At 51.2% G+C, this 25,249-nt stretch overlaps 1 protein-coding gene and 1 long non-coding RNA gene across 9 annotated transcripts in view; one reads left to right on the top strand and one right to left on the bottom strand.

Moving 5' to 3' along the window:
* CERK (ceramide kinase) overlaps window positions 1–25,249 on the bottom strand; it is a 53,302-nt gene that overhangs the window by 13,044 nt on the left and 15,009 nt on the right. For all 8 annotated transcript variants that reach the window (XR_010116887.1, XR_010116886.1, XR_010116885.1 and 5 more), the window contains exons 2-8: window positions 21,470–21,583; window positions 20,649–20,771; window positions 15,274–15,399; window positions 13,879–13,942; window positions 10,378–10,523; window positions 4,206–4,280; window positions 1,881–2,033 (exon numbers count right to left, since the gene is read on the bottom strand). Coding sequence is in view for 5 of the 8 variants with exons in the window: in XM_055252817.2 (XP_055108792.2) it covers window positions 1,881–2,033; window positions 4,206–4,280; window positions 10,378–10,523; window positions 13,879–13,942; window positions 15,274–15,399; window positions 20,649–20,771; window positions 21,470–21,583 (801 nt within the window). In the remaining 3 variants the exon portion in view is untranslated. The remainder of the gene's footprint in view (window positions 1–1,880; window positions 2,034–4,205; window positions 4,281–10,377; window positions 10,524–13,878; window positions 13,943–15,273; window positions 15,400–20,648; window positions 20,772–21,469; window positions 21,584–25,249) is intronic.
* LOC129467908 (uncharacterized) lies at window positions 3,812–4,427 on the top strand. The gene is made up of 2 exons (XR_008652509.2): window positions 3,812–3,927; window positions 4,099–4,427. It is a non-coding gene; the product is annotated as an uncharacterized lncRNA (long non-coding RNA).

Below are 25,249 nucleotides of genomic sequence, written 5' to 3'. Positions count from 1 at the left end.
TAACAGGGGTATCTGGCTAATTTTGTTTTTAATTTCTGTGGAGATGGGGTCTCCCTGTGTCGCCCAGGCTGAAATTCTACTTTTCTGTTTTTTTGAGACAGAGTCTCACTCTGTCGCCCAGGCTGAAGTGCAGTGGCACGATCTCGGCTCACTGCAGCCTCTGCCTCCCGGGTTCAAGCAATTCTCCTGCCTCAGCCCCCTGAGGAGCTGGGACTAGAGGCATGCGCCACCATGCTTGGCTTATTTTGTATTTTTAGTAGAGACAGGGTTTCACCTTGTTGGCCAGGCTGGTCTTGAACTCCTGACCTCAGGTGATCCACCTGCCTCGACCTCCCAAAGTGCTGGGATTACAGGCGTGAGCCACTGCCCCTGGCCAATTCTATGTAAAGTTCTCCTTTTCCAGCATTTAAAAGCTAGTGACATCGCACCCACTGCCTGATGTGTGCAGACTGCAACTCTTGTGTCTGAGCTGGAACCAGCCTTCATTTCTGGTTCATTCTAAGCTCTGTGGTCGGGTAACAGGTCACCGCCGCCAGGCCCGAGGCCCCAGCAGCAGCCCTGGGAGCCTGGAGGACCTGCATGTTCCAAGGTCCACCCAGACCTGCCGTGTTGGATGCTCTGGGGGGTCCCCGCAGCCTGGGTTCTACCAAGCCCCCTAGAGGATGCTGGTGCCCACCACAGTCTGAGGACCACTGGGCTCAAGGAAGAGTGAGGTAGGGTGCGGGCAACCTCTTTGTGCCTGTTTTCTCCGTGATGAAGTGGGGCAGGAGCACCTGCTGGGGTGAGAAGAGCAGGCGCTCTTTCTTTCATGTGGAGAATGAAAGCTTTTGGGCTTTGGGGAGTGCGGCGTGGCATTCGCCCACACTCCTCCTCTGTGCCCACTGCGGCCGAGCCGCGGGAAGGCAGGATCTTGCCTGTTTTGTTCATGGACACGTCCCTGCCTCAAAAACCAGGCCCGGCATAGAGCAGGGGCTCAACAAATACGTGCTGAGTGTATCTCACTTGTATGGCTAGCTACGGTGTAACCCCAACAAAACCACGCAACCTTGTTGAATGAAGTAAAGGATACTTGTGCCTGAAGTTACGGATGAGCTTCCACACAGATATCCCAGGCTGAATTTCTGCACAAAGTTCTTGCCACTTTGACTAATAAGTTCAGAGTGATTATAAAACTATTGTTTTACAGGCCAGGCGTGGTTGCTCACAGTTGTAATCCCAGCACTTTGGGAGGCCGAGGTGGGCAGATTGCTTGAGCTCAGAGTTTGAGACCAGCCTGGGCAACAGGGCAAAACCCTTTCTCTACAAAAAAAAAAAAAGAAAAAATTAGCTGCTCATGGTGGCATGTGTCTGTAGTCCCAGCTACTCAGGAGGCTGAGGTGGGAGAATCACTTGAGCCCGGGAGGTCAAGGCTGCAGTGAACTGTGATCGTGCCACTGCACTCCAGCCTGAGTGACAGAGGGAGACTGTGTCTCAAAAAATTTTTTTTAAATATATTTAAAAAACTATTTTTTTTCCCAATTAATACTTCCACTTGAACTGTTTGGGGTGGCCTCTGTCACCTGCCTACCAGATGTGAGAGGCTGGTGGCCTGGCGTCTCGGCGTTCCAGCACCTGGGGTTCTGGAGTGAACTGCGTCCGTCATGGTGTCTACTCTGTGGCTTACGCTTGGGTCCAGGGGGCAGGATCTGGTTTAGAGCAATCCAGGTTCCAGTCCAGACCCTGCCACGTTCTGGCCACGGCACATTTCATGAGGCCCTTAGCTTCCCGTCTGTGAGCAGGTGGAGGCCCACCTCTGACGGTGCTCAGTGGATTCAGTCAGGTGACATCTGTGAAGGCAGTTGGGGCACGACCAGTGGGGAGCGAGTCTGCATTTCAGTTACCTGAAAAGTCGTATCTGGCAAGACCCAACCACCGTTTCTTCTCACTTTCCTTGATGATGTCCCCGTAGAAGCCGTAGCCCAGCAGGGACACGGAGTAGCGGAGGAGTGTGCTGTTGTGGTGGACCGAGGACACATCCATGGCCAGCGAGTCCCCTGCGGGAGAGAATGGCCGTGAGGGAAGACAGCCCCCCTCCGGCCCCGCCCCATCCACTCCATCCCCTTCAATAGCACTTTGCAAACGTGGGAGTTACTTTTAAAAAGTGTGAAACAAACAGAACGCATTCAATGCAAGGATTCTCTCTCTTGGGGTGTTGGATGCCGTATTTTTTATTCAAATGACGGAACTTCACTCAAATTTCTAAAACAGGCTTGGGGAGCTATCCTGTGGGGACTGAACAAGAGCGCATCCATAAGGCTCGTGAAATGTCTTTAACTGAAAGGATGGTGGTTTGAGAATGAAGAAAAAGTACATGGCATTTTAAAATACAAAATCAAGCCGAGTGCAGTGGTTCACACCTGTAATCCCAGCACCTGGGGAGGCCAAGGCGGGCAGACCACCTGAGGTCAGGAGTTTGAGACCAGGCTGGCCAAAATGGTGAGATCTTGTCTCTACTAAACATACAAAAATTAGCCAGGCATGGTGGCGTGTGCCTGAAATCCCAGCTAGTGGCGAGGCTGAGGCAGGAGAATTTCTTGAACCCGGGAGGCGGAGGTTGCAGTGAGCCGAGATCACACCACCGTACTCCAGCCTGGGCCACAGAGTGAGATTCTGTTTCAAAAAAATAAAATAGGCCAGGTGCGGTGGCTCGCGCCTGTAATCCCAGCACTTTGGGAGGCTGAGGTGGGTGGATCACCTGAGGTCAGGAGTTCGAGACCAGCCTGGCCAACATGGTGAAACCCGGTCTCTACTAAAAATACAAAATGAGCTGGGCGTGGTGGCAGGTGCCTGTAATCCCAGCTACTTGGAAGGCTGAGTCAGGAGAATCGCTTGAACCCAGGAGGCGGAGGTTGCAGTAAGCTGAGATCACACCACGGTACTTTAGCCTGGGCAACAAGAGCGAAACTCTGTCTCAAAATAAAATAAAGTAAAATAGAATAAAATAAAATGCAAAATCAGAAGTAGGCCGGGCACAGTGGCTCACGCCTATAATCCCAGCACTTTGGGGGGGCAAGGTGAGAGGATCACTTGAGCCCAGGAGTTTGAGACACAGGCAGAACCTGTCTCCACAAAAAACACAAAAATTAGCCAGGGGTAGTGGTGCACTTCTGTAATCCCAGCTACTAAGAAGACTGAGGTGGGAGGATCACTTGAGTTCTAGAGGTCGAGGCTGCAGTGAGTCAAGATCATGCCACTGCACTCCAGCCTGGGTGACAGAGTGGGACCCTGTCTCAAAGAAAAAAATATCCTGACCGGGTGCTGTGGCTCACGCCTGTAATCCCAACACTTTGGAAGGCCGAGGCGGGTGGATCACCTGAGGTCAGGAGTTCGAAACCAGCCTGACCAATATGGTGAAACCCCATCCCTACTAAAAGTACAATACGAACTGGACGTGGTGGTGCGAGCCTGTAATCCCAGCTACTCGAGAGGCTGACGCAGGAGAATCGCTTGAACCTGGGAGGTGGAAGTTGTGGTGAGCCAAGATAGCACCACTACACTCCAGCCTGGGCCACAACTGGGAAACTCCGTCTCAAAAAAAAAAAAAAAAAAAAAAAATCCTAAGCGGCTATTTTAAAATATACAATGTCTGTGACTTCAGGTGAGGCACGGTAACCCTGTCTACTGGGATGAGGAACAGGCGAAGGCACAAAAGATCTGTCCTGCCAGAGCCCACCGTGCTGAGTGCCATGGGCAGCCCCTTCTGCTCTTCCTCACCGGGGCTCTGCGTCCTGGACGGAAGCCTCGAGGCCTCACAAAGGCACGCGTTCCACAGCTGGCAGCCCAGGCACAGCTGCCTGCACCCACTGCCACAGGCACTATGGCGGGGACGCGGGTGGCTTCCGAGCCTCGGGGCAGCAGCCTGTGGAGGAGGAACTGAGCAAGAGTCAGGTGAGCTGAGTACAGCATCGCACATGCGGTGGATTCTGTGGGAAAGAACTCGGCCCACACCGGGCGTGCCCCCAGGGAGGCCGTCCTGATAACACGGCCTCGGGGTTGTGTGCTGAGTGGGATCACAGCGCAGTTAGCAGAGCAGGGGACACAGCGTGACCCATGTTCCAGGACAGGACGGCAGCAGCTGGAACATGCCAACAGGGACCAGAATGGGACAGGCCTGGGGCGCAGGAGGCCTGGCTGCCACCGTGCACACGGACAGAGGAGGGGCTCACCGACAACGATGTGCAGCGCCGAGGTTTCTGCGTCGCTGGCGCCCACGGTGGAGTAACACACGCAGTCCGTTGACCCTGTAAAGGGGAAAAGAAGGCCCTGAATATCATCAGAATGACTGAATTGTAATCGCCTCCCAATTCACTGAGTGGTACCTCATTCCTTTCCTTCCATGGCCCTAGAGTCAACACTAAGGAATAAATAGAATTTACCTACAAAATGAATATGGAAAATACTAGCGTTGATTTCTCAAGAATATCGAGATTGGGCCGGGCGGTGGCTCACGCCTGTAATCCCAGCACTCTGAGAGGTCGAGGTGGGCGGATGACTTGAGGTCAGGAGTTCGAGACCAGCGTGGCCAACATGGTGAAACGCCGACTCTACTAAAAATATAAAAATTAGCCAGGTGTGCTGGCATGCACCTGTAATACCAGCTCCTCAGAAGGCTGAAGCAGGAGAATCGCTTGATCCCAGGAGGCGAAGGCTGCAGTGAGTCGAGATTGCGCCACTATCCAGCCTGGGCGACAGAGTGAGACTTCATCTCAAAAAAAAAAAAAAAAAGAGCCAAAAAGTAAAAAAAAAATATGTATATATAAGTGAGCATTTAAGATTATAGGCATAACTAATTTTTTTTTTTTTTCTGAGGCGGAGTCTTGCTCTGTCGCCCAGGCTGGAGTGCAGTGGCGTGATCTTGGCTCACTGCAACCTCTGTCTCCCAGGTTCAAGCAATTCTCCTGCCTCAGCCTCCCGAGGAGCTGAGATTACAGGCACGTGCCACTACGCCCCGGCTAACTTTTGTATTCTTAGTAGAGACGGGGTTTCACCATGATGGCCAGGCTGGTCTCGAACTCTTGACCTTGTGATCCGCCCGCCTTGGCCTCCCAAAGTGCTGGGATTAGACGTGAGCCACCACACCTGGCCCTCGTAAACTTTTGAAGCGGCTGGATGCGGCGAAGGTCACACACAGCCATTAACTGAGATCTTAATACCAGGACAGCCAGGACAGGCAGCTCAGGTCCCTGCTTCAGCCCGATGTTCCCCGTGAATGGGGCCGGCTGCGGCTTACGCATCTTTTTATCTTGCACTTCACTGGCTCAGATGAAAGGGAAGCTGCAGCTGCCCCGGCTGATCGCATGGCCTTCCCTCTGAGGACCAAGCTCAAAAGAATGATTTGCATCCACAATGACCACCCATGCCTGTGGGAGTAGCTGTGCTGGCTCTCAACATTCCCCGCACAACTGAATACGGGAGTTCCTCATCCACCCGGCCAGCACTGCCGCCACCCAAGTAACGACCGACCACATGCTCCCGTTCACGCGAGAAGGACCGGGCTCCAGGGAGGTTGCTCCCAGCACACACGCATCATCTCCTTGAGCCTCTCTGTGCCTAAGTCATTAGCAGGCAATGCTGGCTGAAGTTGCAAGCAGCAGATGCAGTTACAGGCTCACACCTGATGAAGGACCGAATGAATGACGATCTCTTCTTCCTATCGATTTGCTAATGCATCTATATTAATACGTATGTGGAACAGACTTGGAAGGTAAAACCTGCTAGATCAGGTCTCAAAGCAGCCGGAGCCATGCCCTTCAGATGCTCCAGTGACATCTGTCCCGGAGGCAGCCATCCACAGGAGGCAGCTCAACACCCTCTAGATCCCAGGACCCCAACCCCCACCTGCCCCTCCTGCCCCCAGCCAGCAAGACAAGCAGTGACCTCTGCACCTTCTAGTGGCTGGAACCCTGGAGCATGAGTGAGTTCAGGTACCTGCTGCCACCACCGGCTGTGCGCATCCAGGCAGCCTCCCACAGGTTCTGTGGCTGTCAGGTCTCACTCACAACTCTTGTGCCCCTAGGCTGGTCCCCAGGTTGCCATGGCGACCGTTACAGGGCCCCCCTTGGGTGCCTCCCTCACCCTTACTCCTCCACTCAAGGCGATGCTGCGGAGCAGAGACTCCACACAGCCCCCCACCAGCTACACCCCGGAGTCTCAGACCCCATGCAGCGCCCCCTACCGTCCAAGCCACCAGCGTTCTCACCGGGACCCAGGTGCTCTTAGGACAAAACGCAGAGAGCCATATCGGAGCAGAGTCAGACGTCACCCCCTGTCGAACCACCACCTCCAAGACCTCCTGCTGCGTGGCAGAGTGGAACTCGGCATCTCCCTCGGGCCCTGCCCTGCTCCTCCACCCCCACCCCCACCCCCAGCCACAATGGCTTCCTTGTCCCGAACACCCCCAGCTCCTCCCACTTGCTGCCCTCTACACCAGCTGACTCCCGGCCTAGGCCCCTCACCTGTCACCTCTCAGAAAGGCCTCTTGGACACCCATGGAAAGGGGCCACAAAGAGACCCTCTCCCCAAACCCTCCCCCTAGTGGCATTTGCTACAATGTGCACCCAGCCTGGGAAAGGCTTTTATGCCCACATTTGGTGGGGTGCCTGCGGTCCTCTCCTGGGGCAGAAGCCATAGCCAAGGCCTAGAGGAGGGCAGGGCACACAGCGGTACCCCCACCCTGACCACGGGGCAGGGCACACAGTGGTACCTCCACCCTGACCATGGTGAACTGCAGCCTGCATCCCCAGGAGCACTCCTGAGCCGCAGATCTCAGCTCCTGAGGTCGTTGTGGATTTTAAGAGCTGAAAGTTTTAGGACTTAGCGCTGCCACTGGCACATGGTGACAAAAGACAGGTTTCTTGCAAGCAAGGTAAGAACCATACAGCATAGATGAGAATGCAGAAAAACAGAATTCACGGAATCCAGAACACACCACATACAAAGTTAAAAGACCAAAACCTAATTTGGAAAAGAGTTGTAAGACACAAAAACCAATGAAGGGCAAATAACATATAAACAATGTTATGGTCAATTAGAAAGTGACAGGCCGGGCATGGTGGCTCACGCCTGTAATCCCAGCACTTTGGGAAGCTGAGGTGGGTGGATCACGAGGTCAGGAGTTCAAGACCAGCCTGGCCAACATGGTGAAACCCTGTCTCTACTAAAAATACAAATATTAGCCTGGCACGGTGGCGGGCACCTGTAATCCCAGCTACTGGGGAGGCTGAGGCAGGAGAATTGCTTGAACCCGGGAGGCGGAGGTTGCAGTGAGCTGAGATCATGCCACTGCACTCCAGCCTGGGTGACAGAGCAAGACTCCATCTCAAAAAAAAAACAAAAAACAAAAAACAAAAAAGTGACAATGCCCTCTTGCTTCCCCATGAGAACATGGACTAAGCAGGGAAAGGAAGTTTACAAAAGCACACAATGCAAACAGCAAGAGGACCTGTGAAAAGCAGTGTGGCCTCATGCATAATGAAAGAAATACAAATAAAGAGAGTAAATAAAGATAGTGAATAAGGTAGCATACTCAGTCTATCAGATGGGATAAAAGTTAAACCGCAGACAAACCTCCAGGCTGCGCCAGGCTCGGGGAAACTCCCCCTCCCAGCCCGTGGGTGGCCTTTATGGGAGAATTAAGTGGGCCCAGAGACTCCACATCAAGGGATGTCCACAAGGAAATATGATCTGGAGCCTCTGAGAACCACACGTGCGCAGGGGCCAGGGTCCTTCATGAGTGTGGAAGATGCAGAGAGAGTACGGAAAGAAGGATGGGAGAGAGGGGCCTGGGGTGAAGACGGCAGGAGATGGAGCCTTGATCTCAGGCACTTGTGGCCTTAGGGAGACACAGTGCAAGGCCACCAACTTTGGTTGTCTGGGTCATTCAAAGAATCGGAACGGGCTGGGTGCAGTGGCTCATGCCTGTAATCCCAGCATCTTGGGAGGCCAAGGCAGGCAGATCACTTGAGGTCAGGAGTTTGAGATCACCCTGGCCAACATAGCAAAACCCTGTCTCTACTAAAAATACAAAATTAGCCAGGCATGGTGGTACACACCTGTAGTCTCAGCTGCTCAGGAGGCTGAGGCAGGAGAATCGCTTAAGCCCAGGAGGCAGAGGTTGCAGTGAGCCGAGATCGCACCACTGCGCTCCAGCCTGGATGACAGAATGAGACTCTGATTCAAACCAACCAACCAACCAACCCAAAGAACTGGAACGCCTCTTGAACCAGTGCCAGCCAGCAAGACAAGTGGTAGGTGACCGGCCAGGTATGGTGGTGCACGCCTGTAATCCCAGCACTTTGGGAGGCAGAGGCTGGTGGATCACTTGAGTCCAGGAGTTTGAGACCAGCCTGGGCAACGTGGTGAAACTCCATCTCTACAAAAATTAGCCGCGTGTGGTGGTGCAGGCCTGTGGTCCCCGCTACTTGGGAGGCTGAGGCAAGAGGATCACTTGAGCCTGGGGCAGTCTAGGCTGCAGTGAGCCACGATCATGCCACTGCACTCCAAACTAGGTGACAGAGTGAGACCCAGTCTCAAACAAAAAGACAAGCCGTGATCTCTGCACCTTCTGGGGCTGGGAGCCTGGAGCGTGTGAGTGTGCTGAGTGCGCGTGAACATAGAGCTCGGTCGTGCACAGTTGTGCTCATTCAACAGATATCTAAGAGGGCCTTTGGGTGCCAGGGCTGGGTGCCCCACTGAGGACACACGAGTGAAAGCCAAGCTCCCTGCCTGCAGGGAAGACAGACATCAGCCAAAGCCCAGGGGCCCTCCCGAGCTGTCCGCTCCCGGCCGGCTCTTCCGCTCTCCCCACTCCTAACTGCCTGGCAGGAACCGAGAGGTCGGCAGCACACAGGAGGCCTGAGAAGCACGTGACGAAATCCAGCAGAGGCTCCCCCGAGACCCAGAGGGATGTTTCCACAGTGCTTTGGTTTAACCGAGAGACTTGTTATTGGAAGGGGCGCTGAGAGCTTTTTCTCTATGGAGCTATTTCTAATGAACCATTTCTCCCCTTAGTGTCTCCCAGCCAGGAGCAGGGCTGTTCTCATCAGACAGGACTCTTCTCAGGTGAGCGACATTCTTCCAAAACTCATCAGGCGATATTATGAAAAGTTCCTCTCTATAAATAACTGCATCACGCCTTCCCTAAATGCCAAAGGGAAGGGATCGTAACCAGACGATCATCCTTTCCTATATACTTAAAACCATGACCATGGTCAACTTGTTGCTAACGATTATTAGTAATTCACGAGATATTATGCTAACACAAATCCCCCTAAAAATGAGTCTTGATACTGAAAACACCTGCAGTGTCACCATCCATGGGGAACACTTTGCCTCACACCATTATTCACAAGCTCTGTAATTAAGAAGGAGTAATGGTTTAAGTTTAAAGGATGACTCCTTCAAGTAAACACTGGCCCACAATGTCACCTGTCGGAGGCAGGTTAGAGTTGAGAGCAGCACCCACAGAGAAGGTGGCTCAGGGCCTGTCCCTCGTGAGGGCTGGCCTTTCCCTTGCTTTGCAGCAAAGTGGGCTCTAAGCCTGCAACTCTCGCTCCCATCCGGTGACCTGTGACCTCACCCCAGTGCCTTCTGTCTTCATCCATAAAATGGGGATGACTGCAGTGCTCACGTCCCAGAGCTGTGATGAGAGTGAAAGTGTGCACTGTGCCGCAACCCTCAGGGCCAGACACAGGGCCGGAGAGGACAGAGGCACCTCGTCCCCTGCCAGGTCATTCACAAAGCCTGCAACACACCACGCTCAGGCCCTCACCTTGGCTTAGCTTAACACTGTGATTTTTCAAAGAACAAGGTGCTTCCTAGAAGGATGTTGAATGGACCAAGCCAAACCAGCACTTCAGGACACAGCCCAGCTGCTCCCAGGCTCAGCCAGGTCCTGCCCTTGGTTCCGCCCCCCCGTTCCCCACTCAGTCTCCTCCCAACTCCCCAGCCCGACTCCTTCTGCCCACACCCACCCCTAACTCCCAGTTCCTTCAGGTCCAGAAGCCACTTCTTCCAGAACGCACCCCCTGCCAACCTACCCACCTGCTCCCAGGCACCGGGGGTTCCCCACTCCAGGACTGCACCCCCGGCGGCGGGGTTCTCCTGCCTTGTGTGAAGCAGCCTTTGGGGTAGTCGGGCAACTTTCCTTTCCATGAGCGTCTATTTCATTGGGGTCATACTCTCAATGATATCCCCTCAAGAGTGGCCCTAATGTTAGGAAATCTGTATGAACTAAACTGAGTATAATTGGGTCATTAAGTGTCTAAGGTGGCTGCTTGTGCAGAACAATTCCAAAGGACGGGGACGAAGAGCATAGAGAATGCCAGGCCGGCTCCGTACCCGCAGGAATGATTCCGATCCGGAGGCTGCTGGGGACCAGCACGGCCCGGGGGTGGTTCTGGTCGACCCCGGCGCTCCTCTGCGTCCTCCCAATCAGACCGTGCAGCACCTCGCTGAACATGCCGTCTCCGCCAACACAGACGATGCTGCGGGAGGAACACAGCTGGTCAGGGCCCCTGCAGGTGCGGCCCTCTAAGTGCAGCAGGCCTGAGGCTTCCAGCTTCGGGAGGGGCAGCCTGCGCACCTGGCCCTTGGCAGGCACCTGTAAGTGTGGGTCCTGAAATGTCCCTAAGTGATAAGGTCGTGCCTCTGTGCCGGTTGGCCTAGACCATGTGCACAAATAATGAGATTTATGGCAAATACCGGCTTTCCTTCTGTGAGTCTGGAATTTGGGTTGCTAGGCAGAGAATGCCTGCATGCCTGTACCCCATCAAAAACACTACACTCTGGGTCTCAGGACTCAAGTTTGCAGGGCGGGAACAGTAGACCTGTGCTGCTGCATTTGTGGGAGCAGAGAGGGTGCACTCCAGGTGACCCGCACCGCGGGAGAGGCACAGCAATCTGCGCGGGGACGTTTCTCCTTTGCTGAGCTGGCTGTGCAGGCTTGCTCTGTCCCGTCAGAAATCTCAGCCGAGAGCACGACTCTAGCTCAGGCAGCAAATCACCAGCCGTGTGGGTGGTCTTGAAGACCCAAGGCGAGAGCAGAGGGGACGGAATAAATGCTGGACAAAATGGGTCATGAGACAATCTAAGGAGAGGAGATGGAGAAAGGGGACAGTGGCTGAAGGGAGAAAGGACGGGTTGGTTTCAGGGTGTGCTGTCCTATGCCGGGGATGACCCACAGGGAACCAACACTGAGGCGGCAGAATGAGAGGTGCAGGCATGGAGACAGACATGTCACTGCAGCCCAGAGGGAAGGCAGAGGACAGGGCTCAGGTTTCCTGGACATCTCCATAACCTACGGCAGCCCAAGAGCTCTCATCACCCGGGAAGAAAGGGTTGCAGGTGGAAGGTCCGCCTGTAGAGGAGCAGTTTGAGTCGACTAGGGGGTGCAGCCTGAGGGGCCTCCCTCAAGCATGACAGCATCAAGGTGCCTCCCCATTCCCCAGTGGGTCTGGCTGTGCAGGCGCGGCCAGTCTCCAGGGCTGGGGTCTCTGCCCACCACCCACCACGCAGGCCACCTGCTTCGGGCCCGGTTCCCGTGGGAAGGCTCTTTGCCCTTCCCCATAGCCTACACCTTGCGCCGGGTCTGCCTTCCCAGCGGGGCTGTGGTTTCGAGGACAAGGCATCCTTGAATGTGCAGTGTAGCACCTGTGCGTCAGACAGACAGATCACTCAGACAGACAGCTCAGCCGCAGGAAGAGCAGCCCTCACTGGCCAGGCCTCCCAGCCTCCTGCAGGGCACGTCCCTGGGTTTGGGGAGAAGGCGTGCCCTCAGGAGGTGAGGCTGATCCCTTGGCTAGGGTGGGTGCAATAAGGTACCAGCCCCATCTCTGCTGAAAAGTGAAGATGACTGTCTTCCTGCCAAGCTGCTCTCGGGTGGAGTTGGTGGGGAGAAGTACATGGAAGAGCTGCCGTCGGATGGAGTTGGGGAGACGTGCGTGCAGGAGCTGCCGTCGGGTGGAGTTGGGGAGACGTGCGTGCAGGAGCTGCCGTCGGGTGGAGTTGGGGAAATGTGCGTGCAGGAGCTGCCGTCGGGTGGAGTTGGGGAGATGTGTGTGCAGGAGCTGCCGTCGGGTGGAGTGGGTGGGGAGAAGTACATGGAAGAGCTGCTGTTGGGTGGAGTGGGTGGGGGGAGGTGCGTGCAGGAGCTGCTGTCGGGTGGAGTTGGGGAGACGTGCGTGAAGGAGCCGCCTGCTTCCTGGAGCCCATGAACAGAACACTCCCGCATTAGGAGGGGAGCAAAGGGGTCTCCCTGTCAGCACCTGGGGGCATGGGCTCCTTTTATTTCCCTTTCTAACCTTAGCACCAGCAGAGTGCTGGGACCTGGTGGACACTCAATAATGTTTGTGGAATGAATAATGATTTCAATAAATATTCGCTGCAATTTATAACACATTGCTCACAGATTCCAGATGGAACAGAGAGAAGAAAACAAAAAGCCAACCAATTACAAGGCAATTAACTACAAGGGAATAGCTAAACTCAAGACGAAGAATGAAATTTTAAGCATAAAGAACAGCATAGAAAGAGCTGGACAGACTTGAGTACATGAATTTGAAAACTTCTACTGGGAAGAATTAATGCCATAAGCAAAATTAAAAGACAATTTCAAAACTAGCAAAAATGTTTGCAAAAATATGAATATAAACATGAATTGCCTATTATTTGTTGGATAAAAGAACAAATGACTGAAATTATGGCCAACAAAAGAAAATGGGCCAAAGACATAAAAATCAATTCCAAGAAGCCAGCTAGCCAATAAACATATTTCTTAAAACATTAGAGACTTTCACATGTCAAATTAGCAGAGAAATTTTATACTGATAATAGCAAACATTTTGACCAAGACAGTAAATAAATATACTATAAGAAAGAATGTAAACTGGCCAGGCACGGTGGCTCACGCCTGTAATCCCAGCACTTTGGGAGGCTGAGGCGGGTCACGTGGATCACCTGAGGTCAGGAGTTTGAGACCAGCCTGGCCAACATGGCGAAATCCTGTCTCTACTAAAAACACAAAAATTAGCTGGGCGTGGTGGCGGACGCCTATAATCACAGCTACTCGGGAGGTTGAGGCAGGAGAATCATTTGAACTTGGGAGGCGGAAGCTGCAGTGAGCCGAGGTCATGCCATTGCACTCCAGCCTGGGCAACAAGAGTGAAACTCCGCCTCAAAAAAGAAAAAAAAAAAAGAATGTAAGTTAACAGAATCTCTTTCGAAAGCAATATGACTGTACACGGCAGAGATTTTAAAATGTTAATCTCCTATGACTAATTTCATTTCTAGGAATTTACCTTAAAAAATGTAGATGTATGCAGAGAGATTTATGTACAACAATGCTATCCTATTCTAAGAGCAAAAACTGGAAAGAGCCTGAACATCTACAAGTGAGAGGCTAAATAAATATGGCATGCCCGCATAATGGACCATGATATGGGCATTAAAAATAGTACTTCTGGGAAATCTCTGGGAATTTTGGGGAAAAGAAGAATCCCAAACTATAAAAACGACAGCATCTAAAGTTTCTTGATAATGTGCTTGGTTGATCTGCTTCTCTGTCTATACAGCGCCTCATAAGCACGTCTTCTGAAAGACCGAAAGGAAACAGAACCAGCGAACAACCATTCTCGCCCAGCCCAGCCAGAGAGGAGCGTGTGGCTCTGCACTTTTCCGCCTTTTCTTTCTTGCCTTCCTGTAAGAAGCATGTTTACTTTTACAATTGGTCGTGGGTGGAGGCGGGGGGCGGATTTAGGAAAGGGAGCTCTCAAAACTAAGAGAGGTGGGTAGAACTTTTTCATTAACAATGGGCTTGATGGCGATGACAGATGGCTTACTCACCCGTCGTATTTGTCTATGTTAATCTCATACAGAGTCTCCTTGGCCTGATTAGCATGTTCAGTAACTGTGGGGAAAAATTACATCACACAGTTTATATTCACATCTGTGGGTCCTCATGTAAAAGGCAAATCATCCATTCTTTTAAAATGAGTTCCTGTAACACCTTCAGGCGGATTTCCTAGATAAAATTCCTTCTTCAATTCTACATCGCTCTTATGGGACGGGATCAAGCTGACCTCAGGGAACGTGAACGTGAACCTCTCTCGGGCCACAGTCTGCGCGATGACATGCAGCGTTCCTGGCATTTAATTGCCGGCAAATAATAATTTCTTTTTTTTTTTTTTTTTGAGACAGAGTCTCGCTGTCGCCCAGGCTGGAGTGCAGTGGCGCGATCTCGGCTCACTGCAGGCTCCGCCCCCCGGGGTTCATGCCGTTCTCCTGCCTCAGCCTCCCAAGTAGCTGGGACTACAGGCGCCCACCACCTCACCCGGCTAATTTTTTGTATTTTTAGTAGAGACAGAGTTTCACTGTGTTAGCCAGGATGGTCTCGATCTCCTGACCTCCTGATCCTGTAATCCCAAAGTGCTGGGATTACAGGCGTGGGCCACCGCGCCCGGCCTAACCAGCAAATAATAATTTCTTTGAAAGAGATTACATCTGTTCTATAATTTTTCCTTATTATACAAGTTACTTCCAAAATTGTACACTATACCAAAGTGTAGTAAGAAGATGTGAGTGCAGTCTCTATACCTGATGTAAACTTCTATTGAAAGTCCCCCCACCCCACAACAGGCCCCAGTTTGTGATGCGAGATTATTTCTAAGGCTTATTAATCCTTTGTGTCTCCTCTTTTGAGAATTTTCTGTACAGAATCGTTGCCCTTTTATCTTCCTAGTGTTTTTCTTGATTGCTTTCTATGCTGAGACTTGGCTGGAAAATATTAAGTTATTTATTTTGTATTCTTCCCATTCTGGTATGTAAAAAAAAGTTCTGTTTTGTTTAAAATAATCTTACAGGATAAAAATCTTACGCCGGGCACAGTGGCTCATGCCTATAATCCCAGCACTTTGGGAGGCTGAGGTGGGTAAGACTGCTTAAGCCCAGGGGTTCGAAACCAGCCTGAGCAATATGGTGAAACCCCGTCTGTACAAAAAATACAAAAATTAGCCAGGCATGGTGGTGCATGGTGTGGTGCCAGCTACTTGGGAAGCTGAGGCAGGAGGATCATCTGAGCCAAGGAGGCTGAGGTTACAGTGAGCCACGATTGCACCACTGCACTCCAGCCTGGGCAACAGAGTGAGACACCGTCTAGAAAAAGCAGAAACTTCTCTAGTGACTATGCTTGAATCATTTTCAAACTTTACTTCTACATAGTTAACAGAATTTGTACCTTACCGATAATATCAGTGGTGATGGAGGCTAAGGTGAACAGTGGTGCCACTTTTCTTTCATATATCCGCTTGCCTTGTCCTTTTCCTCCAAAGGGGTTGATAAATACCAGTAAATGCTTTGGTCTGGACGCTGCAAGACAACAACACGTAAATAACAATGAAAATAACAAAATCAAAATGAAAAGCTCTGTTACTGGACAAAATCAAACCATGAGGGTTTTAGAATTCTGCTCAGTATTATCTGATGGAAAGTATTTTTAAATCTTAAAGAACAATGACAAAGAGCTTCCTGATCTATGAAAAGAGAAAATCAACAGGTTGTCCAACTGGGCAAAGGCTATACACGCATGTTGGACATAGTGAAAGTCCCACGAACTCAGAATTCCGACTGAGAAGGGCTTTCTGTGCTCTGAAGGGTGCTGTCGGGTGCACATGCTGGGGGCAGCAGCCTCGTTCTTCTGCAGGTGAAGGGGGCGAGTGTGCAGACAGCAGGAAGAAGGAAGCAGACGTAGGGAACAGTCTTAGGAGAAGTGGACCAGCGGGCATGGAAAGAAGAAGCCACACGGGGAGATGCTCGCAGAGATGGAAAGACAGAAGCCAGTGATCTCATTTCCATCTCTCCAGGGGCTCTGCCAAACTCCCATGCCTGGGTTTCCTCAGTCACCCCCATTTTCTTTTCTTTTCTTTTTTTTTTGAGACGGAGTCTTGCTCTTCACCCAAGCCGGACTGAAGTGGCGCGATCTCGGCTCACTGCAAGCTCCGCCTCCTGGGTTCACGACATCCTCCTGCCCCAGCCTCCCAAGTAGCTGGGACTACAGGCACCCACCACCACGCCCGGCTAATATTTTGTATTTTTAGTAGAGATGGGGTTTCACCGTGTTAGCCAGAGTCACCCCCATTTTCTTATAACAACTTCCACATTTCTGTTTTGGTGGGTTCATGTAACTCTGCTACTTAAAAGAACAAATCAATAAAAGTAAGAAGACAGTATCTGCCCAAGAAAACTGAAAACCTAAGTCCATACAAAAACCCAGACACAGGGCCAGGCGCCGTGGCTCACATCTGTAATCCCAGCACTTTGGGAGGCCGAGGTGGGCGGATCATGAGGTCAGGAGATCGGGACCATCCTGGCTAACATGGTGAAATCCCGTCTCTACTAAAAAAAATACAAAAACATTAGCTGGGCGTGGTGACGGGCACCTGTAGTCCCAGCTACTCAGGAGGCTGAGGCAGGAGAATGGCATGAACCCGGGAGGCGGAGCTGGCAGTGAGCCAAGATTGCGCCACTACACTCCAGCCTGCGCAACAGAGCGAGACTTCGTCTCAAAAAAAAAAAAAAAAAAAAAAAAAAAAAAAAAAAAAAACCCAGACACAAATGTTCATCACAGCATTCTTCACAACAGCCAAGCAGTGGGAACAGCCTAAACACCCATCACCTGAAGAAGAGATTGAGACGCAGTCCACACGTCAACAGAGCATCCTTCAGTCATGAAATAAGCAAACTACCGGGGCGGGACCAACGTGAATCAATGTGAAAACGGTACGCAGAGAGACTGAAGCCTTCCACGCAGGAGCACACGTCACACAATCCCACGCATGTGAAGTTCGAAAGCAGGCAAAACAACCACAACTACAACTACAAGACAACTACAACTACAAGACAACACCAGCCTGGGGGTTCCCTATCTGACTGGGAAACATCATGTGAAAACTTCTGGGGTGACAGAAGCCTTGATGGGTTTGAGTTACAAAGGTAGGTGTGTTTCAGAAGTCATTGATTGAAACTTAGGATTTTGGCCAGGCATAGTGGCTGACACCTGTAATCCCAACACTTGGAGAGGCCAAGGCAGGAGGATCATATGAGCATAGGAGTTCAAGAGCAGCCAGGGCAATATAGTGAGACTCTGTCTCGACAAACAATAAAAAAATTCAAGCCAGGCTCAGTGGCTCACGCCTGTTAATCCCAGCACTTTGGGAGGCTGAGGTGGGCAGATCACTTGAGGTCAGGTGTTCGAAACCAGCCTGGGCAACGTGGTGAAACCCTGTCTCTACTAACAATACAAAAATTAGCTGGGAATGGTGGCCAGCACCTGTAATCCCAGCTGCTCAGGAGGCGGAGGCAGGAGAATCACTTGAACCCAGGAAGTGGAGGTTGCAGTGTGCCAAGATCACGCCATTGCACTCCAGCCTGGGTGACAGAGTAAGACTCCATATCAACAAACAAACAAACAAACAAATAAATTAGCTGGGTGTGGTGGTGTGCCCTTGTAGTCCCAGCGACTCTGGAGGCTGAGGTGAGAGAATCACTTGAGCCTGGGAGGTCGAGGCTGCAGTGAGCTATGGTCATGTCACTGCACTCCAGCCTGGGCTACAGAGTGAGACATCACTCCAGATTCTACCAATATTACAAAGAAAATGAAAGAATTTACTAATAAGTTCATGCCAATAAACTCACGAATTTGGATGAAATGGTTAAACTTCTCAAAAAGCAAAATTTGTCAGAGATACCAGAAGAAATAGAAAATCTGAATAGCCTGACAGCTAATAAAGACAGCAAAGCTATTAATGAAAACTTCTCACAAAGAAAACTCCAAGCCCAGATGGTTTCACAACTGAATTCTTCCAAACATTTAAGGAAACAATAGCCTCAAGATTACAGGAACTCTTCCAGAGAACAGAAAAAAACAAACATGTATGAACTCTTTGTATGACACACCACTGTGACCTTGGGAACAAAACCAGACAAGGATGTTATCAGAAAGGGGCTCACATTCAGACATCCCTCCCCTGAACCTACGTGCAAAAATCCTAAACACAGTATCGGTAAGTCAAATCCAGTGATACATAAAGAGTACTACATTGGCCGGGCGCGGTGGCTCACGCTTGTAATCCCAGCACTTTGGGAGGCCGAGGCAGGTAGATCACTTGAGGCCAGGAGTTCAAGACCAGCCTGGCCAATATGGCAAAACCCCATCTCTACTAAAAAATACAAAAAAACTAGCCAGGCATGGTGGCGCACGCCTGTAGTCCCAGCTACTCAGGAGGCTGAGGATTGCTTGAACCCAGGAGGCAGAGATTGCAGTGAGCCAGGATTGCGCAACTGCCCTCCAGCCTGGGCAACAGAGCAAGAGTCTGTCTCAAAAAAAAAAAAAAAAAAAAGAAAGAAAAAGATAACAACCAAACAGAAAAATGGACAAAAGACTTGAACAGAACCTCACAAAAGGGGATATCCGAATGGCCCATGAACATATGAATGTGTTTCTCAGCCTCATTAACCATTAGGGAGTGCAAACTACAACCACAATGCAAGACTATTAACACTTACCACCACGGCTAAGACGTGAAGGTGTGGCTAAGATGTGGGGCAACCAGAACTCCCGCACCCTGAGGGTGGAATGCAGGCTGGCAGCGTCTTCTGAAGTCAACACATGCAACAAACACCTACAACCCAGCAACTCCATTCCCAGGTATGCACCCAGGAGAAATGCAGACGGGTGCAAAAGACATGCTCTAGAATGTTCCCAATGCTACTGTTTATGACAGCCCACATCAGGAAGCTGTCCAAATGACCAGCCACTGTACCATGGGTAAATAAATGGCCGTAACATTCACATCACGGAATATCATACGGCCTAGAGAATGAACAAACGGCAGCCCCGTGGGACAGCGTGGAAAATTTATGCAAAACTACTAACACTCGCCACCACGGTGGAAAACTTCATAAGTGTCATGTTGAGCCAAGAGCCAGGCACAAAAGGGTTCATACCGTATGATCTGATTTCTATTAAGTACAACAGTGAACCTAGTTGTTTAGAAGTCGAGGCAGTGGTTCCCCTTTGGGGAGTCATGACCACAGGGTCACGGTGGGGGACCCTGGGGCTGGCAATATTCTGCTCCTTTATCTGGGTGCTGGTTACACAAGTGTGCTCGGAGTGAAAATTCACCCAGTGCACACTCAGAATGAGGTCTTTTGTGTCTGCGATATGACAATCAAACACTAAAACAGCCTGTAATCCCAGCACTTTGGGAGGCCAAGGTAGGCGGATCACCTGAGGTCAGGAGTTCGAGACCAGTCTGGCCAACACGGTGAAACTCTGTCTCTACAACAAATACAAAAATTAGCCAGGTGCGGTAGTGGGTGCCTATAATCTCAGCTACTTAGGAGGCTGAGGCAGGAGAATCGCTTGAACCCAGGAGGAGTTTGCAGTGAGCCGAGATTGCACCACTGCACTCCAGCCTGGATGACGGAGTGAGACCGTCTCAAAAAACAAAAACAAAACAAAGAAAAAAACCCACTAAAAAAGGTAACAGGGTTAGAAGTTAAAATTGTAGAGTGGCCGAAACAATAGAATCACATACAATTTTTAGATACAAGTAGACTATATCAAATGCACAATTATAAAGATGAAAATGAACCCACATTCTCCAGTGGGCAGGGTTCAGAGGACTTTCTCTTGGAGTCTGCACCTATAGGATCAGGTCTAGAATCCAATCACCCAGTCTCATGAAAACAGGTTTGATGGGAGGAAAGGGAAGGAGAAAGCAGGACGGACAGAAAGTTGGTGTACAGATATGTCTCTATCCATCCTACCACTTTTTAAGGGTGACAAAGTCTTGTTACTCAGCATGCAATAACTAACACACCAGGCTCCAGGCTCCTACTACATTTCAGATGTAGACACATTCCTGGCTGGGCGTGGTGGCTCATGCCTGCAATCCCAGCACTCCGGGAGGCCAAGGTGGGCAGATCACCCGAGGTCAGGAGTCTGAGACCAGCCCGGCCAACTTGGTGAAACCCCATCTCTACTAAAAATACAAAAATTAGCCAGGCGTGGTGGCGCATGCCTGTAGTCCCAGCTACTCGGGAGGCTGAGGCAGAAGAATCACTTGAACGCAGGAGGTGGAGATTGGTGTGAGCTGAGATCGCGCCACTGAACTCTAGCCTGAGCAACAGAGCAAGACTCCATCTCGAAAAAGAAAAGAAAAGAAAAAAAAAAAGACATGGACGCATCCCAGACAGATATGTGTTCCTCCACGTGCCCAGTTTAATTCTCACATTCACCTCGAATGTAAAGGCTATTACCATCCCCACTTCCAGAAAGAGAAATTGAGGCTCAGAAGGGTAAGTGACCTGCCCCTAGGCCTCCTGGCTGGTGAGCAGGGGGCTGGACTCCATGCCAGGGTCCAGGCTGTGGAGCCCATGCCCTTTGCATTCACTGGGCTGGTCTGCTAATGAGAAATTAAGTCAGCCTGACTCATCATGTCCACCTGGGGTATGGCCAGCTGCATGAAAGGGGGAGACAGGTCAGGAAGATCACCCAATCAGGCATGCGCATGCCACCACGGCCATCCTGTCTCTCAGTCCAGACACACACGTACTCAGCTTCTCCAGCATCTCCCGCAGGGTCTGCAGCCACAAGTGACACAGCTGCTCCTCTGGGCACCAGAAAGTCACCTGCGCCCACTTCCAGCGGTGCCGTCGTGCTCTCTTTACACAGTGAACTGCACAGAAGCAAGCACGCTCATTAGTGCAAAGTTTGCAGCATCACTGACAAAACCTCAAGTGAATATGCACCAAATGCAGCTAACTATAGGTTCCTAACCAAAATTTCCCAGGGGTTCTCCTCCCTTCTAACTAGTTAGTAATTTTCAAGGTATATTAGAAAAAAACATGCTATCTTTCAAATCTTTTAAGTCACGTAAGGGAAAAGGGCTGGGTGTGATGACTCACGCCTGCAATCCAGCACTTTGGGAGGCTGAGGTGGGCAGATCACCTGAGGTCAGGAGTTTGAGACCAGCCTGGCCAACATGGTGAAACCCCGTCTTTATTTAAAATACAAAAAATTAGCTGGGTATGGTGGCAGGCGCCTATAATCCCAGCTACTCAGGAGGCTGAGGCAGGAGAATCGCTTGAACCCGGGAAGCAGAGGTTGCACTGAGCCAAGACTGCGCCACTGCACTTCAGCTTGGGCAACAAGAGCGAAACTCCGTCTCAAAAAAAATAAATACATAAAAATAAGGGAAAAAATGACCATTAACTAAAACATTAACTAAAGGTAGCATTTGGGGGAAAAATAGGAAGATTTCACAAAGATAAACCAATGCATTGAGCTTGTTCAACAAGTAACAGAAAAGTTCCCTCTCGTGTCATCTACATAGAATTAATGAAGATTGTGGGAGAAGACATTTAGGTTTATCACCTGTAAAAGCGTAAGGCTTTTCCATTTTCTGCCATTTTCCACTGCTGTGATGTTTCCCGTGAACGTCTGTTTCCTCAACAGCGATGATCTCAGATACAGGCACAGTGCAGGCATCTGTAAAAACACCACGTCCTTCTGTCAAAGAATTCGTCAGAATCCACACAGGTAAAATCAGTCCAACTCCAAGAAGCTGAGAATATTCTGCTTTAATATTCTCATTAGAAATTCAGGCTGGGTGTGGTGGTGTGCACCGGTAATCCCGGCACTTTGGGAAGCTGAGGAGGGAGGATCGCTTGAGCTCAGGAGTTGCAGCGAGCTATGATGGTGACACTGCACTCCAGCCCGGGCGACAGCGCGAGACCCCGTCTCCAATATATTTTTTGGAGACGGGGTCTCGCGCTGGAACCACGGAGCTTGCAAGTGAGGCAGAGTCCAAGTGTGGCGCGACTGGAGTGCCGGGGGAGGAGAGACGGGAGACTTCCAGGGACCCAGGGGATGACAGCACGGGCCATGCTCCACCCTGGGAACCAGGAAGGACTGGTTCCACCCGAGCCACCTGGGGCGTGTTCATCTGGTGGGCAGGTGTAATTACAGGCCTGCACATCAAAGAAAGTTCTGGGCTGGGAGCAGAGCCGTGGGAAGTGACGGGTAACTGAAGTCCAAGGCCTGAAAGAACTTGCCCAGGAGAGCATGGGATTGAAGACAGCAAAGCCAGGTTTGAGCAAGCTGGCTTCCAAAAGCTTATTCTGGAATTACTGTCAGGCATGTATGATATATTCTTACACAGAAGAACGTTGTAATTTGTGGTTAGCTTCCTAGGTTGGCTATAAAAGCTGCAATATAACTGAAATACTGTATTTTTGCCGTAGCTAAATGCAAAAAAAATTGCTATAACATATGTAGTAATTTTGCATCATTTTTAAAGTTGTTGCCCATGGAAATCAAGTTCTAGGAACCTGGGAGGGTAGTGTCTGAACTGGGCCTTTGACCACTGTAGAAACCCTTGAAAGGCCAGTAGTGGGGCCTCCTGATTCCCTCTGAAGTGACGCCAGCCCCAGGGGAGCAGACTTGCTGGGGAGGAGGTTACAGAGGACGAAGTCTGGCTAGAGGGCGGAGGTGTCTGTGTGCATCCTGCTCCTGGGTATAGGATGTGGGGTCCAGAGTGACTCTCAGGGTCCCCACCCTCTGGTGTGCCACACCTGGGCCTCCCATCTTTTTTTTTTTTTTTTTTGAGATGGAGTTTTGCTCCTGCTGCCCAGGCTGGAGGGCAATGGCTCAGTCTCGGCTCACCGCAACCTCCACCTCCCAGTTCAAGTGATTCTCCCTCCTCAGCCTCCCAAGTAGTTGAGATTACAGGTGCCCACCACCACGCCCAGCTAATTTTTGTATTTTTAGTAGAGATGGGGTTTCGCCATATTAGCCAGGCTGGTCTGGAACTCCTGACCTCAGATGATCCGCCCACCTCAGCCTCCCAAAGTGCTGGGATTACAGGCGTGAGCCACCACACCAGGCCCTGGCTTCCTATCTTGCCCTTCAGGCTGTGACTCTGGAATGCAATTTCTACCCACTTCTTATTTTTCCCCTGCCTTAGAAACCTGAACCCTGATGCTCCAGACCCCTCTCCGCTCTGCCAGTCGGTGTCCACACAGGACAGCCACGCGGGATCTCAGGGCATCCCAGACACCTGCACGTGGACCAACTTCCCTGTTGGTACGTGGAGGCCACCAGCCTTCAGACGCGGCTCTTCTCATCTGGCACGGCTTGCCTCCTTAACCATCCCCTATTTCTTGAGGTGCTGGCCTTGCCCTCTGGGTCCTGCAAGGAAGTGACCATGGCACTCAAACCCTGTGAGTGCACCTGACGCCATGGCATCCTCGTCCTACGAGACAGAGTTAATGCCAGGCCTCTGCAGCTCCGGGACCCAGCACAGGCCAGGCTCGGGGCAGGGTTCAATGACATAGACAGTGAGTCAGGAATCCACCACCTATGGATGTGACAATGCACACCGCGATCTTCCTAGACCACTGAGCGCAGGCTTCGGGACCTCCTAGTGCCTGCAGACAACCACAACCATGGCTGTCTGATGAGAAGTGGCGACAGGCAGTGAGAACAAGCCACGGTCCGAGAGTCAGCGGTCAGGTCAGTTCCCCAACATCTGATCGACTGGTTTAGGAAACTGCACGACAGACAGCACAGTAAGTTACGAATGACTCCAGGACAGTCACCTGAGTCTACAGGTTACTAACTTTCAGCCTTGCACATTCAGTCCCACAGACCCCAAGAGCCCAGGAAGGGACTCGCCATGCTGATGAGATGGAGTCTCGTCATTTCTTTTTTGAGATGGAGTTTTGCTCTTGTTGCCTAGGCTGGAGTACAACGGCTCAATCTCGGCTCACTGCAACCTCCACCTCCCGGTTCAAGCGATTCTCCCTCCTCAGCCTCCCAAGTAGCTAAGATTACAGGTCCCCACCACCAGGTCCAGCTAATTTTTGTATTTTTAGTAGAGACAGGGTTTTGCCATGTTAGCCAGGCTGTAGGCCATGCCATGCCAGGGGTGCCAGCACAAGGCCAGGTGGTCTCGTTGCTGTATCCTGCCGGAAGGAGCAACACAGGTGCTGGGGCAGGGAGGTGGCGGGGACAGCCTCACTGTCAGGGTCAGGGTTCAGAGGATTCCCCGTGGGTGGAGGAAGGTGACGTAGGGGCAGGAGCCGGGGAGAGGCAGAGGCCGCTGGGAGGGAAAGGGCAAGCGGCTGCGAGAGGGTGGCCACTCTGGGTGGAGGGACGAGGATCCCACTTGGGTATGACTCTGAATAGCTACAAGTGTTTGGGACAGGGCAAGAGACTGAACAGGACCAAGGACGCCCTGGGGTGAATCTAGGCACCTTCTGCCACACTGGACCTGCAGCAAGGTGTACCTGCTCCTCTGGCGAGAGAAAAAGACAAAGACGCCAGCAGGGAACATTAGTTTACACACATGTTCCTCTTACACACAGATTAATAAATGTAATTATTGTTTCTAAAAAGGGACAGAAAAAATAGAGGAATAAAATTCAATCTTGTCTGCACAGCCTTATTGAGGAACGTCAAGAATAAGAACACAGGGTGGACACAGTGGCTCATGCCTGTAATCCCAGCACTTTGGGAGGCTGAGGCAGGCGGATCACTTGAGGTCAGGAGTTCGAGACCAGCCTGGCCAACATGGTGAAACCCTGTCTCTACTAAAAATACAAAAGTTAGCCAGGTGTGGTGGTGTGTGCCTGTAATCCCAGCTACTCGGGAGGCTGAGGCATGAGAGTTGCTTGAACCCAGGAGGCGGAGGTTGCAGTGAACCGAGATCACACCAGTGCACTCCAGCCTGGGCAACAAAGTGAGACTCAGTCTCAGGAAAACAAAACAAAAAAAAAATAAGAATAAGAATATAGCTGACCTCTGAACAACATGGGCTTAACCTTCGAGGGTCCACTGATGTGGGGAGTTTTCTTCTTCCTCTTCTTTTTTTTTTTTGAGACGGAGTCTTGCTCTTATCACCCAGGTGTGGTATGATCTCGGCTCACTGCAACCTCCACTTCCCACGTTCAAGTGATTCTCCTGACTCAGCCTCCTAAGTAGCTGGGATTATAGGCTCCTGCCACCACGTGCAGCTAATTTTTGTATTTTTAGTAGAGACGGGGTTTCACCATGTTGGCCAGGATGGTCTCTAACTCCTGACCTCAGGTGATCCGCCCGCCTCGGCCTCCCACAGTGCTGGGATTACAGGCATGAGCCACCGTGCCCGGCCGG

Source organism: Symphalangus syndactylus, chromosome 18 (assembly GCF_028878055.3).
Source record: "Symphalangus syndactylus isolate Jambi chromosome 18, NHGRI_mSymSyn1-v2.1_pri, whole genome shotgun sequence".
NCBI lineage: Eukaryota > Metazoa > Chordata > Mammalia > Primates > Hylobatidae > Symphalangus > Symphalangus syndactylus.
Note: the sequence above shows the minus strand (reverse complement) of the source record. Positions and strands in the feature narration are given on the sequence as shown.